The 10235-nt window shown below is 62.3% G+C and overlaps 1 protein-coding gene across 1 annotated transcript in view; it reads left to right on the forward strand.

The window, feature by feature from the left end:
- Positions 1-10235, forward strand: part of CELSR1 (cadherin EGF LAG seven-pass G-type receptor 1) — a gene marked incomplete at its 5' end in the record, with an annotated part of 155990 nt that overhangs the window by 112488 nt on the left and 33267 nt on the right. Inside the window, 9 exon segments of the mRNA XM_006164654.3 lie at positions 677-851; positions 1233-1374; positions 3154-3274; positions 4629-4812; positions 5139-5240; positions 5680-5774; positions 6586-6795; positions 8084-8267; positions 9533-9676. Of these exon segments, the coding sequence (XP_006164716.1) occupies positions 677-851; positions 1233-1374; positions 3154-3274; positions 4629-4812; positions 5139-5240; positions 5680-5774; positions 6586-6795; positions 8084-8267; positions 9533-9676 (1357 nt within the window).

Here is a 10235-nt window from a genome sequence, read left to right on the forward strand (position 1 = left end):
CGCCCGTGGTCCCCCCCGGCCCCGGGGTCTCCCCCCACTGCGAGCCGCGGCTAGTGCCTGCTGCTCTACCTGCAGCATCCTGACCCTGCCCCCCACCCCCCGCCTGGGCCCACTCTGCACATGCACCCAAGGGTCCCCAGCTTTTCCCCTAGACCAAGTAGCTCCGTTCCCAGCCCCCTGCTCACAGAAACAGCCCTCTCAGCTGTCTCCCCCCACACCCAGGCCACGTGGCTGGCAGCTGAGGTCCTGCCCTCCTCTCCACGGTGCTCTGGCCCCTGGGCCAGTGCAGGCCTTCCCTGCCCTCTGCTGGCTCCGGCAGCTGCCCCCTCTCACCCTCACACAGCCACGTGCCCACGTCCCCGGCTGCCTTCTCCTGCGTCACTATCCGTGGACATGCTGGGACACCACTCACGTGCCTACTTCGTTCCTGGTGGCCAGTCTCCCGCGGGTGTCACCAGGTGGGGGCAGTGAGGCCTGTTCCCGCCCCTGCCCAGCGCTCTGCTCCTCTGCCCCAGCAGCCACCCTGCCAGCCCCAGCTCTGCAGATAAACGAGACGCTCCTTAGGAAACAGCCCCGCTGGACCAGCGAGGACACAGGGCCCCCTCACCCCTGCACCTCTCGGGGCTCCTCAGCTCAGCGCTCCAGGGCTGAGTCTAGCTGCCCTTCGTTTACACAGGGCGTGAGGATGGGGGAGACGCCCACCAACGTCGCCACCCTGAGCATGAAGGACGCCCTCAAGGTCAGGGTGAAGGACGGCTGTGGCACAGAGGACCCGTGCGCCACCAACCCCTGCCCTCAGCACAGCCTTTGCCGCGACACCTGGGATGGCTACTCCTGCACCTGCGACAAAGGTGGGCCTCTTCCTGCCTGCAGCGGCCAGGGTGCTCCTCTGGCAGTTAAACTACAGCAAGTGGTGGGGTGGGGTGCGGGCACCAGCGAGCCAGCCGGGGTACGCTCCAGCACTCGCCTTAGAGCGGGGGCACTGAAGTTCCCCATGCCATCGTGTCCACGGCCGCTGCCTGGACACCCCCTGGGGTGGGCTGAGAACGCCCTCCTCTCCGTGCGTCCGAGTCCGACCCGAGGCTGTTTCCCATGACTAGAGAAGCTAGCCGCCTCCCCCCACTGAGTGTGGGACGGTCAGGTCTTTGGGAAGCAAGAGACCCTGGAGATTCCAAAACACGAGGGAGAGGGACGTGATTCCGGGTAGAGGTGACGCTGCCCTGTCCCCGCAGGGTACTTTGGAAGAAAGTGCGTGGACGTGTGTCACCTGAACCCGTGCGAACACGTGGCGGCCTGTGTGCGCTCCCCCGGCGCCCCCCGGGGCTACACGTGCGCGTGCGGACCCGGCCACTACGGACAGTACTGCGAGAACAAGTAAGGGCTGCCCGGCCGCCTCCCGCTCCTGTCCTCTCTGTTCTTGTGATGAAAGTTCGTGGAGTTCTGGGTAACAAGGGTCTTGTAAGTTTGTGTATACATTTGGCGTGAAACGAGTGAGAGTCGAGTTGGGCATCTCAAATCCCACTGGGCTGTGTCTCTGCCCCAGAAATGCAGCAGCTCTCCCGTCTGGACCCTGCTGTGCCCAAGGGCCCAGGCGCGGCGGTGTAGGAGGCGGGTGTGGCTGTCGTTGGCGGGGTGGCAGCCATGTCTGCAGGGTGTAAATCCTGGGTCAGTGGGATGGGCAGCAGGTGCCGCTGGGCTCCTAGGTGTGGACAGGAGCACGGGGACTGCAGGGACAGGCACAGGTGTGCAGCGTCCTCGCTAAGCTACTTTCTCCAAAGTGGAGCTGCCTAGGTCTTTGCAAGCCAAAACGCAGGCCCCTTTGGGTCAGCATGGTCGTGGCTTGTCACCTAGGCTGTGCCACCCTCCTCTTAGGACTACGCAGGTGCCAGCCCCCCACCCGTGGTGGAGACGCCTTGCTTTGCTCTGTCACCCGAGCCCAGGGTGTGTGATCCTAGCCGGTGAGTGAGGAGCAGCCCACGCCCTGGGCTCGGATGGGGCGAGAGGGTACCACCACTGTTGGTGAGCGGTGACTGTGGGGCGTCAGTGAGGCCTGATCTAAGAGAGCTTAAGGCTGTGCCTGGGAGTGCAGGGGAGGTGGGAGCTGGGGCGGTGGAGGGGGAGGCAGTTCTAGGGGCAGAACTGTCAGGGCAGCACTGGAGAGGAGCGACAGGGTGGCTGGTCGTGCGGGCTGAGCAGACGTGCTGGCCCAGGCACGTCCTGAACTGGGTGGGCAGAGGCCGGGGTGGGGACTGTCCTGCAGGCCCAGCTCTGTAGAGGCCGTGGGGACCTGGCAGGAGAGTGGTGACCCTGGGCATAGGCCTTCCCGACTGCCTCTGGCGTGCACAGGAGCAGGTGGGGTGGGAGGCCAGGACCAGTACAGCAGTGGATGGCATCTTTGAGGCCTGGTGTCGCAGACACACACCAGGGCTGAGGAGAGGGGAGAAAATGGGGTGCTTCAAGGTTCTGGGTTCCCTTGCTGGAAACATCCATAAGCCCCAGACTGCACTCCCGGGGCTCAGGACCTCTGGGCTATGTGTGCCATGTCCCCGGTTTGCTCATGGCTAATATTCAGTAATCGCACGCCAGGAAGCTAGTGAATCCATGGGGTTGGTGCCTGGCTGGCTGTACCATTCGCCAGGATGGTAAACAGGGTGGCAGCATTTTGAGGAACTCAAAGGACTGCTTGTGGGGGGCATCTACAGGAGGCGCAGTCCTTGGCAGGAACAGGGTGTGCGGGAGGCACGCTAGCAGAACCTTGGAGGGCGGCTCCACGATGCGGCTTGACGTCAGCATCTGCTGGCCTCCAATGGGGGACAGGGAGGCAGTGCGGTCTGGCTCAGCTTACATGTGCTGTGTCTAGTCTAGCTCAGGTTCACACGGCGCTGACGGGAGGGCAGGTCACTGCCATGGAAGGTGGTTTGCATTGAATGTCCATGTGACAGGGGCCAGTGATCGGCCCAGGGGTCTAAAGCCCCCGGGGCCGGGTTGGGGCAGAATTCCAGAGACCCTGGGGGAGGAGTGGTCAGGAGGCAGTGGGGAGACTGAGGCTCCGTGCAGGGAGGCAGGTCGGCTGTCTGCACCCCTGGGCTTGCAGTGGCCTCCTCTCATTCTGGAAAGCACCCACTAAACCCTTTCTCCTTATCTTCCTGACAGAATCGACCTTCCATGTCCCAAAGGCTGGTGGGGGAACCCCGTCTGCGGGCCCTGCCACTGTGCTGTGGGCAAAGGCTTCGACCCCGACTGCAATAAGACCAACGGCCAGTGCCAGTGCAAGGTGGGCGGGTGGGCAGGCAGCGCTCGCAGCCTCAGGCCACGCGGGAAGGGCCGTGCATGCCTGCGTGGGCCGCACATGCACCCACATGCAGCTGCTTCATGTGTTCTCACACACCCCGGCACACACACACCCCGGCACACACAGTGGCCTATGCACAGTCACACACACACCCCCAGCACACACAGTGGCCTGCACATTCACACACACACCCCGGCACACACACACCCCCGCACACACACACCCCGGCACCCTGCACATTCTCACACACACATACCCTGGCACACACACACCCCGGCACACACAGTGGCCTGCGCACATTCACACACACACCCCGGCACACAGCAGCTGTGCACGTCCTCGCACACACATTTATGTACAATGTGTTTTTAGGTTAAGTTTTATTATAGTTTATTTGTTTATAGTTTATGTTTTTATATGTTTTTCCATGAGCAAGAGATGGGTCAAAAAAGAGGGGTGGGGGGGACCAGCAGTTAGCGTAATGGCTATGTCGCTGGACTCGCACGTAGTTGACCGCGGTTCACGTCCTGGACCTGGTGGCTTAAACTCACGCCAGGCGCATGTGCGTACGTGCCCAAGATCCCAAGAGGAGAATGGAGGAGAAGGGATTGCGGCGTGACCATCCCCCCTGGGGGGGTGATTTCTCGCTTTCTGTCTCTCTGTCTCTCTCTGTCTGGCGAGTGCACATGCCCTATAGCGAAAACCTCTCCAAAAAAGTAAAATAAAAATAAAAAAGGGTGCCCCCTCCAACAGGTTCATGAGCCCGGGGCCCCACACAGGCCCAGGTGTACCCACCATGTCCCGCCCAGGCCTGCCCCTTTGTATATCTGTGTCCACTGAGTGCCGTGAGGGCTGTAGGGCCACATGGCCTCCCGCTCTGGCCTCTGGTCTGAGCCATCGGACCCTCCAGGCCCCCACTCTCCACTGTCTAACACATAGCCGGGATCCCTCTGCAGAGACCCCTGCCAGGAGGGACAGCCGTCGTGTTGGCCCATGAGTGCCCAGATCACAGCCCGTGCCCTTCCCCAGAAGGGCCACCTGGACCTCAGGCGGCCGAGTGACCTGCAAGGCTAGCAGGCCACTCTGGTCCCTTTAGGACAAGTGTCAGGCCGCCCGTAGGCATCTCTGAGGAACGTGGGAGAGAGGGCTGCTCTCTGGGGGAGCACGTCCTGTCTGGATCGCTGGGCCCCAGGGAGCAGCTGCCCGGGCAGGAACGTGGGCAGAGGCCGAGGGGAGGCCTGAGAGTCAGGAGGGCAGCCCTCCAGAGGCACACGTAGCTCAGGAAGTGTCCTCCTGGACGTGGGCCGAGTCACACGACTGCCTCCGGCCTTTACAGGAAAATCACTACAAGCCCCCGGCCCAGGACGCCTGTCTGCCCTGCGACTGCTTCCCCCACGGCTCCCACAGCCGCGCTTGTGACGCGGACACCGGGCAGTGCGCCTGCAAGCCAGGCGTCATCGGCCGCCAGTGCAACCGCTGTGACAACCCCTTTGCCGAGGTCACCACACTCGGCTGCGAAGGTCTGTGCTGCCCGTGGGCCCTGCAGGTGACACCACAGGGACGAGTCCCAGGCTGGCGTGTGCACGTGTGTGCATGTGTGCTCATGTCTGGGGCTTGGCGAGGCCTTGGCAGCCTCGTGTCCTAACTGTTCCCTTGACTGTCTAGAAACCGCTTCACGAGGGTCGTAGTCAGAGCCTGGGCCACCCCTCCTGCTGGTTCTCGTGCCACTGGGTGGGAAGGAGCCGGGATGGTTCTCGGCAGGACAGGGCCTCCTGCAGGGGGAACGGCGGTGCATTCTGCGGGCCCGGCCGTGCTGAGCCGTGCGGCCTGTTCCTTCTCTCTCCAGTGATCTACAGCGGGTGCCCCAGAGCATTCGAGGCCGGCATCTGGTGGCCACAGACCAAGTTCGGGCAGCCGGCCGCAGTGCCGTGCCCCAAGGGATCCGTGGGTAAGTGCCATTGCCCAGAATTCCAACAGGATGCAGAAATGTGGGAAAGGAATTATGGTGGGATCACACCACACCGGGTGGTGAAGGAAAAGAAGTGTCTTTAGGCAGTGTTGGGGTGAGGACGTTCTTAGCAGTGAAGAGTGTCATGAGAACAGAGACGTGTGGCATGGTGAGCCCACCCGGGGGCTGGCCCACTCCCCAGCCTGCCGCTCTCTGCCTGGGGCCTTGGGCAACTGCACTACACAGTGCCCTGTAAGATGAGGTCATGGCTGGCTCTGCCTGGGGGGCCCGGGGAGTCCAATAAGGTTGCACAGTCCAGGCCCTAGGGGTCTCACCTTCACTCAGTGCTTGGGCTTTAAGGACGAGTTGGGGATTACAGGGAAGCAGTGTTGACCTCCAAGTCGGTGTCGGGCTTCACATGCCCGTTCTCGGTTCCCAGGCAACGCAGTCCGACACTGCAGTGGGGAGAAGGGCTGGCTGCCCCCCGAGCTCTTCAACTGCACCACCGGCGCCTTTCTGGACCTCAAAGTCACGGTAGGCTGGTACCTGCGGCTGTGTGTGTGTGTCGGGCAGGGCAGCATTGCAGCAGCCAGAGCTGTGTGGTACTGGCCCTGCTGCTCAGAGGCCTGGTGCCGCCTGTCCCTCTGACCCGGGAGCTGGGTCCCCATACCTACTGCTCTTCTCCCTGCAGGACCCAGCTCAGCGTCTCTGGTTCTGAAGATGTGGGCCCCCGCCTCAACTCCATCTACTTTTTTTTTTTAATGTTCACAATATATTGGGTTGTTGGAAAAGTCCGACAATCCAGTATGCACAGTGAAACATATAAGTTTGTGTTTTTGTTTGTTTTTTTAATGTTTTTGCCTTAGGGTGCATGCACTTGCCAGAAAGAAAGAGAGACAGAGGGAAAGTAAGAAGTCACCACCCAGGGGATGGCCATGCCACAATCCCTTCTCTCTATTCTCCTCTTGGGACTTTGGACATGCACACACCTGCACCTGGCGTGATTTTTAAGCCGCCAGATCTGAGACTTGAACCATAGTTAGCCACGCGGGAGTCCAGTGCCTTAACTGCCATGCCACTGCCAGCCCCTCCATCTACCTCTGGCCTTGTCCATTGCTGCGCGTGTCATTTTCTTCCTTTTCCATTTGGTGTCTTTTCCCACGTGCTCTTCAGCTACCAGGCCCCATCTGCATGTCACAGCTGTCAGCCGAAGTCCACTTTGGGCCCTGGGAATTCTCGTTCCTTTCTGACAAGGAAACTTCTAGCAGAGCGCAGTCCTGAGTGTGTGAAGGCCCGAAGGCGGCCGGAGCAGGTTTGCACACAGTGAGTTGCTTCCCTGTTGCAGAACGAGAAGCTTAGCCGCAACGAGACTCGGATGGACGGCGACAGGTCGCTGCGGCTGGTGAAGGCGCTCCGCAATGCCACACAGCACACCAGCTTGCTTTTCGGCAACGACGTGCGGACGGCCTACCAGTTGCTGGCCCACATCCTGCAGCACGAGAGCCAGCAGCAGGGCTTTGAGCTGGCGGCCACACGGGACGCCGACTTCCACGAGGTAGGAACCCTCCAGCTGGGCCTGGGTGACCTGCGCTCGCAAGCGCGTCAGCCCCATTTCCTCGGGACAATGCTTCACTTTGCAACCATGAGCCTGGCCAGTTCAGGGTGGGATGACCTGACTGGGAGCAGGAGGGGCCTTTGACAAGGAGCGTGCAGGAGGTAACCATGGCGACGGCAGTGACCTAACAGCTGTGGCCTGCAGGGTCCGTGCCAGGCAGTGCCCCAGGCATGTTCCCTGAGCCAGCCCAGCTGTCCATCCCACCACGGAAGCCAGGGTCTGGAGCTCGGAGGTGTGCCCAGGCCACAGCTGGAAGGCTCGGGTCGAGCGACGAGCCTGTCTCCACTGCGACCCAGGACTCGGGCCCTGCTTTGCATGCCTGTCTCCTGCAGAGACCCCGTTCTGCATTGGCCGTAAGCGCTGTTTACCTGGGGGACAAGGCCCGAGCCAGGGTGGCGTGTGCTGCTGAAACGCCGTGCCCTGCAGGCTGGGACCACATGAGAGGCCCAGGCTGGTTCCCATGCAACCTCAAGGCTGGCACGTGGCGTGTCTGTAAGCCCAGTCGCCAAGAGGGTGGGGCGGCAGGATCAGAACAGGGAGACGCTGTCTTTAAAAAAGAGAAAAAGGGTGAGAAGACTTGTCTTCCTGACATGTGTAAGCTGGTTCTTAAAGATGTCACAAAGTTAAAATAAAAAGATGTCACAAAGCCCCACAGCACACCTCCAGGCCTCCCCATTTGCACACAGTGGCAGGGCCTCCCCGTCCATGCTGGGCCCAGGGATTGCCCGTCCTCTCAGGCCCCCTGGCCCTCCCCGTCCACTCAGACTCAGCTAGGCGAGATCTCCTTACTCCGGTTCAGTCCCGGCCTGGGAGTTGGGTCTACAGGTCTGATTTTTGCAAACCACAGTTTGCCCTCCTGGTTTCTGTCTTGGGTTGTGGCCCTGAGCCCCGTGTGGTCTTTACCCACCTCTGCACACCCCTGCCCGTTGACATAAACCCTAAGGGCCACAGAGTCCTCACCACCTGCTGCTCTGCCGAGGGCCCGGGGGTTCTGATATAAGCGGAATGTCTCTGTACATGTCCTCGTTGGCACTCGGGGTGAACATGGTGGGCCCCAGCTGGCCTTCCACTGGCCAGGCCTCTGGCTGTGGGTGTGGCACTGTGCCACCTCCCCTCCCAGGTCCCAGCTTAGCACATCCCAGAGAGCTGAAGCGTTTGAGAGCGGGTTTCCCCCACGGCCCTGGCCAGGGGGCCTGCAGGAGCGAGACGGTCCTGTCTGTCCGACCAGGATGTGGCCCACACGGGCAGCGCCCTCCTCGCCCCGGCCACCAGGCCCGCATGGGAGCAGATCCAGCGGAGCGAGGGCGGTGCGGCGCAGCTGCTGAGGCGCTTCGAGGCCTACTTGAGCAACGTGGCCCGCAACGTGAGGAGGACATACCTGCGGCCATTTGTGGTCGTCACCGCCAACATGGGTATGGTGCACAGTGGGGCAGTGCCAGGGGTGCGGGTGAGGCGAGCAGCGGGGCACCCTGGAGGATGTGCCAGGCGGGCACGCGCCCAGCGTGGTCCACGGGGGCCTCAGGAGTGGACAGGCTCAGGGCCGGGCAGGTGAGGTCAGAGTGCCACGGCCTCCACTGCCGTGTCTGGGGAGTGAGGAAGACATGAGCCACGACATACATGTCACCCTGTGCTGGGGCCCGTGCTGGCACAGAAGATGCTCCCAGTGCTGCTGGGGTTCCCGGGTGTGAGACGGGGGGGTGGTGTTGAGGGTCCTGCCCGTGTATTCGGGGAGGGGCATCCGAGCTCACTGCATGGGTGCAGACGTGGAGGAGGGAGGTGCAGAGATCCCACTCTGGCCAAGCCCTGGGTGGTGGCAGGAACACAGGCCCTCCCTGAGCCTGGAGCTGGTAGTCACGGCGCCCCAGCATACCACCGTGAGCGCCAGGGACCTGTGGGAGTCATAGCCCAGGGCACCCGCCCCACCTACTGCCCAGCGTCGGGCACAGCCCAGCCCTGGCGTCTGCAGGTGGCTTGAGGGGCACTCGTCACAAAGGGGAGTGTGGGGTTGGGCAGATGGCTCCAGGAGGCCCCAGCTTACCCAGGTGACCCCCGGCCTCTGTCATCAGGCCCCTCATGGGTGCAGTCTCACCTGAGAGGCACTAGCAGCTCAGGCTGGCAAGCACCAGGGAGCCGCCGGATCGAGCCCCACGCACACTCTGTCTTAGTGTCTGCTCAGGCTCTGCCCCTGCAGGGCACAGGGAGAGGGGCCCGAGCCCCCGCGTCTGCTCAGGCTCTGCCCCCGCAGGGCACAGGGAGAGGGGCCCGAGCCCCCGCTGTGGGACCCCCGCAGGGCACAGGGAGAGGGGCCCGAGCCCCCACTGTGGGACCCCCGCAGGTGCCTTTCTAGGCTTCATGACTCTGACCCTGTCTCTGCCATTGGAGGGCTCTGGGGCAATGACATGTCCACATGGCGGGGGCTGCACCTGCTCACGGATCTCACCTGAGCCAGAGGATTCTGGGGTGCTCCATTAAATGGCTGGGTGGACACCCTGTTTTCCACATCGCCCTCTGTGCTCTGCTGTGTGCCCCGGCATGTTTAAGGGCACAGAAAGGAAGGCACGGGTTCTGATCTAAGGGTGTGGTCAGCGTCAGGATGGCGGTCATGGTCATTTTCCAAACGGTAAGGGTTCCAGAGTGCTCTGGAGATCAGCTGTGACTGAGAGGCCTGTCCCCCTAGTTCTTGCTGTCGACATCTTTGACAAGATGAACTTCACGGGAGCCAGGGTGCCGCGGCTCGAGGACATCCGCCAGGAGTTCCCAAGGGAGCTGGCGTCCTCAGTGTCCCTCCCAGCTGACTTCTTCAACCCCCCTGAGAAGAAAGGTAACTGCCTAGAGACCGCCTGCCACCCCAGGTTCCTGCTGTGTGGGGACGGGCTGCCACTGGGTGCCCTGGGACAGTGAACGGGTGCCCCCAGCGTGCTGTAGTTCCTCCCGGAGACCCAGGGCATGGGGTCAGGCCTGACGGGCAGCAGCGGGCGTTCCTGACGGTGTCTGGGCCGTTCATGTGACCGCGAGGGCGCTGGATCCACACGTGAGTCGGTCTTGGATGAGCGGTGAAAGTGGCTCTTCCGTGCCAGGGAAAGTTCCGAACCTCCTGATACACAAGGCAGGGTGCGCCTGCGTGCACGTCTCCCGTGCTGGGTCAGCATCTCAGCACAGACCACTCGCACGCTCTGGATCTCCTGGGGTGTTCTTGCAGAGACCCACACCAGCTGCTGAAACTTCTGTCAGGCACATGCACGGGTCGACCCTCGGCCCACCGCCATGGCACAGCGGTAGCGCAGTGCCCTGTGCGTTGAAGCCATGCGGTCTTGGCTGGGGGCCTGACAGTGCTAGGTCAGGGGCGTGATGAACCGCCAATGGGCGCTTGAGACCCAAGT

This window comes from Tupaia chinensis, unplaced genomic scaffold (genome assembly GCF_000334495.1).
Source record: "Tupaia chinensis unplaced genomic scaffold, TupChi_1.0 Scaffold143651_1, whole genome shotgun sequence".
NCBI lineage: Eukaryota > Metazoa > Chordata > Mammalia > Scandentia > Tupaiidae > Tupaia > Tupaia belangeri.